The 5,987-nt window shown below is 36.6% G+C and overlaps 1 protein-coding gene across 1 annotated transcript; it reads right to left on the reverse strand.

Annotated features, from left to right (window-relative positions):
• Positions 1–6: 6 nt before the first annotated feature.
• On the reverse strand, positions 7–2,668 carry LOC112453526 (hydroxylysine kinase). The gene is made up of 2 exons (XM_025014318.1): positions 1,906–2,668; positions 7–1,386 (listed from the first exon to the last, which is right to left on the reverse strand). The coding sequence occupies exon 2, from the start codon at positions 1,193–1,195 to the stop codon at positions 101–103; it is 1,095 nt and encodes a 364-aa protein (XP_024870086.1). The 5' UTR covers positions 1,196–1,386; positions 1,906–2,668; the 3' UTR covers positions 7–100.
• Positions 2,669–5,987: the final 3,319 nt, after the last annotated feature.

Raw genomic sequence — 5,987 nt, forward strand, 5'->3', positions numbered from 1 at the left:
TAATTTTATCTCTCAACTCTACCTTTATACAAAAATATATAGTCAAACAGCGAGTAATCTGTGTTATTTGCCGTTGCTTAATTCGGCAAATCCATCAATATTACTCGTTTAGGGAATTAGTCAATCCCCAAGCTTGCATCACGTCCCCTTGACTCATGGGCCACAGCCTCTTTAGTAACATCCACCCGGTTTTTTGCGTGCTCAGCAAATACTGATTTTCGGGATCGTGCAGGTACGAGTAAGCGCCCATCACCAGACTCTGACATATCCTGGCGCATACGCTGATCTTGAGGGTCTTCTTCTCCACGTCGGTCAGCTTCTTGATCCTCTCGTAACCCTCCACGACGTGTCTACCCATTCCTACGTCGGCCGTTTGCAGGATCATGTAGCAGAGAACTATAGCTAGCTCGAAAACGCGACAAGTCCTGTGAGAGTCACCGAAATCGATCACGGCGACAATATCCTTGCCGTCGGGGCTCACGATGATGTTGTGCTCATTCAGATCGCCGTGTATAACCGTTTGTTCCAGCTGATCCATGATCGGCAATACCTCCCGCTGAAAGCTGACGATCACGTCGTGCACCAGCTGCTTATCCAACGAGCTCTTAATCGCGTACGTGAACTGCTGTACTCGCGGCACCGAGGTCAACATCCACAGTGATTTGTGATCGTCGTAGGCGGGATGATTGAAGCCCGTGAGGATCTCGTCGATTCTGGCGGTGAAACTGCCAATCTTGCGCAACAATTCATCAGTTATTTTTACGTGATACAGCAGTTCACCGGAACGATAGACCAACAGTCTCACTGCATACTTCTCCATGGTATTCTCGCTTTTCAGAGTCTCCAGAGAAAAGTACGCGCCGTTCACGTTCTTGACCGGTAACGGGCAGCAGACGTCTCGCTGATTGAGGAAAATCATTAGCTCCGTCTGCGCCTCGATCACGTCGGTCTTGCGGGAGTCCAGGGAGTTGATCACCTTGAGAACATAGCCGGTCTTCTCCAGATTGATCGCGTGCGGATTCGCGGGCGGCCCGTCGCACACCACGTGGTAATTGCGGTCGTCGTAAGCGTTCAGTTCGCGCACGCTCGTCGCCCTCATGCCGTAGAGCCGCTCCAGCAGGGCGACCGCCGTTTCCTCGGTTACGGGCGGACGTATATGCTGGCCTGGGATAAGCAGCGTGTCGTTGTACTCCATGCCGCCGCGGTGCACGGCGCGCAAAAATAGCCGCGAGTTATTAAGGGGGAAGCCGGGTCGATGAAAAAGAGAAATGTATGTCCCCTGCACGGCGAAGAGAGAGAAAGAGAGCGAGAGGAAGGGCGTTTGAAACGGTGACTAAAGCTGTGGCTGGAATATCTTCTTTGTTCCTCGGCTGATTAATTGTTAAACTGTACAGATATAAGCTACAGCTATAGAATTTTGTATGTTAGCGTAGGAGTGTGAGAACAATTTATCAATTGATTGGAGCAACGTCAGCGGGGTAAGAAGATAAATTGCAATTAATAAAAGTTATGTCGAAGCCTGATATTGTTACAATTGCAAAGTGACAAGCCTGCTTAATATTAATCTCTTTACGAGCAGCAATTGGGATTGCATCGTTACTTTATTTCATTTAGAACATTTTAATATTCGCGCACATACATATATGCATTTTAAATATAAATTTTGCATCAAGCAAATAAGGAACTTATTTAAAGAAAGTAATATACAACTTATTACGTATCTTTTTTATAAACTAAATTACTAAAATAAAAGAAAACATTTTTCCCGTGTGTAATTTGTACAATACAGACCACAATAATGAATTTTAAGTATCTTAAATAAAAACATGCATCTTTGTAAGTAATACACGCGATAACAAGCGAATATTCGCGGTCGCGGATATATATGTACTTATATCGACTTACCCGACTGAAGGACGTGTTTGTTCGACCGAAGGAAGCGGCAAACTAAGTTCTCAGACGGACGGAGCAGCTCGCCGAGCTAGGCGAGCGATCGTGTGCGCAGCGAGCGTAGTCCACGCTCAATCATCGTTGTCATTCAGCACAACTGGAGGGTACAAACGCGCAATGATATTTACATCAGTGGTAATTGGGCATACAACACGATGCAGCACGATACAGCGTATCGTGGTGACTAAATGACTCAGTCTTATCGAAGCTGATAAAACAGAGATAGCGTTTACGGACCCAGTTATTACCTCCGAGATTCATTGAACCGCGGGAGCCTACTCGCTTTGGAAAACACTGGTATAGGGCCGACACGCGTTCTCCTTCGCCAAGAGATTGATAAGGCGTAAGGATATACGCTTGTTAGACGAATTTCTTCATTAAATTCATTCGTACTTCTTACAACGCAATTTATATTTATACATATTTACAAATAAATTTGTTTATATATACAAAAGAGATATAAATCTTTCAAAATATGGTCACAGAAAGCTTTGTTGTGGGAGAAGGATTTAAAATTGTTTTAGTCCTTTTTACGTTTTTCGTTACAACGAAATATATTACACTTGTAATAACTAAAGCAATTTTAAATTCCACGCACGCACGTCTAAAAATTTTTTATATAAAACAAAGAGATTACTTATAATAAATATACCTTGTCTGTAACTTTCCCTTATACAACATTCATCACAGTTTTTTTTTATATTTAGAATAAATTCATTCCTGCATTAATAGCTGAAAACAAGTATCGAATGTGCATAAGGCCGGTGGTATTCTCTTCATTAACTTTATAATATGCAAAGCCTCTAGTATATATTTCTGTCTTTTTAATTCATGTAATAGTATTTCTGCATTTTCCTCAATGCCGGTTAAAGCTTCATTTATGAAGACATGTTCGATTATCTGTTTATATACAACATGATCTGGGCTGAACAACGCTGTTAAATCATTTAGGAAAAGTTTCTCCAGTACTAATGGCGGTAACACAATAGTCTGGAAAAATAAAATTATAATGTTATATACGTTTCAGGATTTATATATAACTATTCATATATAATGCGCAAATAGACGAACGGCTAACCTGTTGTTCTTTAATGAGATTTACTGCTTCTTCATGCATCGACACGTCCTGGGAGCATAATCTTATATAAACGCTTTGTACAAAGCTAATGTGATCTCGCTCGACTTCCAAGAACCGTTTGAGGATCTGTATTATAAAAGCATTTAGAAAAATAATATTTAATTACTTATAATGAAAAAAGGAAATAATGTAATTCATTACAGTACCCCTTCAGACGTTAATAATCGAATGAGTTCTTCGTGCTCTTGTAATATCCTTTTTTCAAAATTAGCTGTATTTGTTTCTGTAAGCGCAGTTATCACTTTCATCATTTTTAAAACTGGATGATTATCTATTGTGATATGATCTGGCATATTAAATTTCGGCCATTGCGATATTAGTTTTTTTACTTCCTGATATTGCTCTAAATTATTGATTTGATTAAACCGTTTTTGAAATAATTTAAATCGATCTTCCTCTGTCGCACATTCAGCAATGGCGTGATTAAGAGGAAAAATGATTTCTTCTTGCGAAACTTCTTTGAATCTAATTTTATCCTTCTTATCATTATTTGCTTCCATGCTATCATCAGAAAAATCACCCCAATCATCTGTCCATTCTACGGCATCAATGTCATCTGAGATAGCCATTTTTAGATCTTCATCTGCTGTAGACTTTGATGGTAGAATATTATTAACATCGAAATATTCTACAGATTCTTGTTCTTCATTTATGGATTTCGAAGTTTTCACAGTCTCTTCAGAATGTACACGAGTACTACTTTGTCCTAGTTCTAACGCACTTAAATCATTTATTTCCACTTGTTTCATACTAGTAACTTGCGCTCCACCGAGCAAATAACTTTGCCAATATTGTAACGCTTTAACAATATCACATTCTTCAGACTTTTGTGCTGCAACCATCATGATTTTCATTAAGTCTAATGGATTGTACAAATATAACTTTTCACAATCAGTGTACAATTTCTTGTACAGCTCTAATGAATAGTAATAAAGCGCAGTTTGTATATATAATTCAATTTGCGGTAAATCCATAAAGATTGCTTGAGCATCCAAGATGTGATTTCTATTTAAACTCAATAGATAAGCCATACCAAGTAACCAATCGTCTGACATAGTGTGCTTTGCACATTCTAGAAGTACTGAAATTAATAAAATAATTCTCGTCATATAAATGTAATTCGTTTATGATTAATTTTTTGCGTTAAATACTTTTGAATAACACACAATACTTACAATGATTAATGTCACTTATTTCTAGCCCATAGCAAGAGGATTCACTCAGTATGGTTATTCTTAAAAGCGCTCGGCAACATTTTAATTTTGTGTTTTCTATTTCTGTCGTAGAATACTTATTGTATCTTGTCTCATTAACGCTTATTCTACACAGTTCGTGTAAGGATTCATAATAACACGGAAAACTTTGAAGATTGATATCTTCCTCGTTTTGTTCCATTTCAGATTCTTGTTGTGCACTAGTTTCTAAATCGTTTTTAAAGTTAAGATTCAATCTAGATTTCCAAAAATTAGTATTACTAATGTTTCTAAGCAAGCTGAATGTAGATTCTTTCATAATATTAGCTGAACTTTTTACAATTCCTGTTGAAGTTTCCAACATTTTTGGAACAAACTCTTTTACTTCTATCTGCGGCTGTAAATTATATAATAATGTTATATTTTTTTATATCTTGCATTATAAGAAAAATATTAACATTAGTGCTCATTAAAATAAATTTCTTTTACCGTTGTCATAGCATCTGTAAAATCATCTTCACTTGTATCACTTTCTTCATCTTTTAAACTTTCAAATTCCGCAGAGGGCATCCACAGTTCCAAATTCTTATGTAGCATTTGTATTTCCAACAAGTGCATGTGTTCTAAAGCATTACCCAATATATCACTAGGACCATTATTTATTGCAAACCATAGACACTTTTGCCTAACTTTTAGATCCTGATAATTATCACAACGTCCTAAATTTAAACAAATTTCCCAGGCAAGAAGATAATTGTTTTTTGCTAATTGCGAACATATCATAGCACATGTATTGTAATCTTCAGTCTGCGGAATAAAAAATATAATCATGATATACATATCTTTATGTTTTAGTTTAAAAAAAATCTCTTGAAATTGGATCATAAGAAATACATGTAAAAAAGATGAATGTATCTTACCTCAAGTGCCTTTTTAGCTATTAGTTCTGAAATTTTTCCTTCGCGGAGTCTACTGTTATTTCCTTCAATTCGTAAATAAGTTGCTAACGTTAATAATCTCTGTCGATTTTTATAAGCATCTCTTTGGTTATTTAAACAGTGTTCGATCAAGGTTAATTTGTCCACTGTTAATCTAACTTGAAGAGGTAATATATCAATATTGAATTCATTCAATATTTGGAGCGACCTGATAAGATCATATTCTTCTTTAATTTTCACGTTATCATCTTCGATAAGATCAAGGCAAGTTCTGGAACAATCATTTATATACGTTACGTTTCAGAACAAGTTATTATATATGATTATTATTATGTTAACGAGATACTTGCTTAGCTAACTCCATATGTGGATCAGTAAGTGTCCTTGAACCATTAAAATATTCTTTCGACACTTCCAATATAAGGTCAACCGCTTTCTCATAGGATACTTTTAATAAAGATTTCTCATTTTTCTTGGTTTCTATTAAGGTAGCACAATTACGAATGGTACATTTAATTCTTGAAAGTAAACGGGCTGAAACACATATTTCAAAACAGGTTTCAACAGCAATACACGAAAAAATTAGCCCATGTATATCTAACATATCGTTTAATAATTGCGCCCATTCCCTTTCATCTGGAGGTAACAAACTGAAATAATAAAAACATTGTCTCTCATGTCTATTACGAAAATCATTTAAGATAGTTCTCCGGTCCTTATACTAGAGAAAATCGATTTTCTATAGATTTTCTCGAAACTGTGAATATA

This window comes from Temnothorax curvispinosus, unplaced genomic scaffold, assembly GCF_003070985.1.
Source record: "Temnothorax curvispinosus isolate PA1 unplaced genomic scaffold, ASM307098v1 QBEX01004463.1, whole genome shotgun sequence".
In the NCBI taxonomy this organism is placed as follows: domain Eukaryota; kingdom Metazoa; phylum Arthropoda; class Insecta; order Hymenoptera; family Formicidae; genus Temnothorax; species Temnothorax curvispinosus.

What these genes read in the sequence shown, in the direction of transcription:
- LOC112453526 (XM_025014318.1), bottom strand. Translation starts at nt 1,195, where the DNA reads ATGGAGTACAACGACACGCTGCTTATCCCAGGCCAGCATATACGTCCG.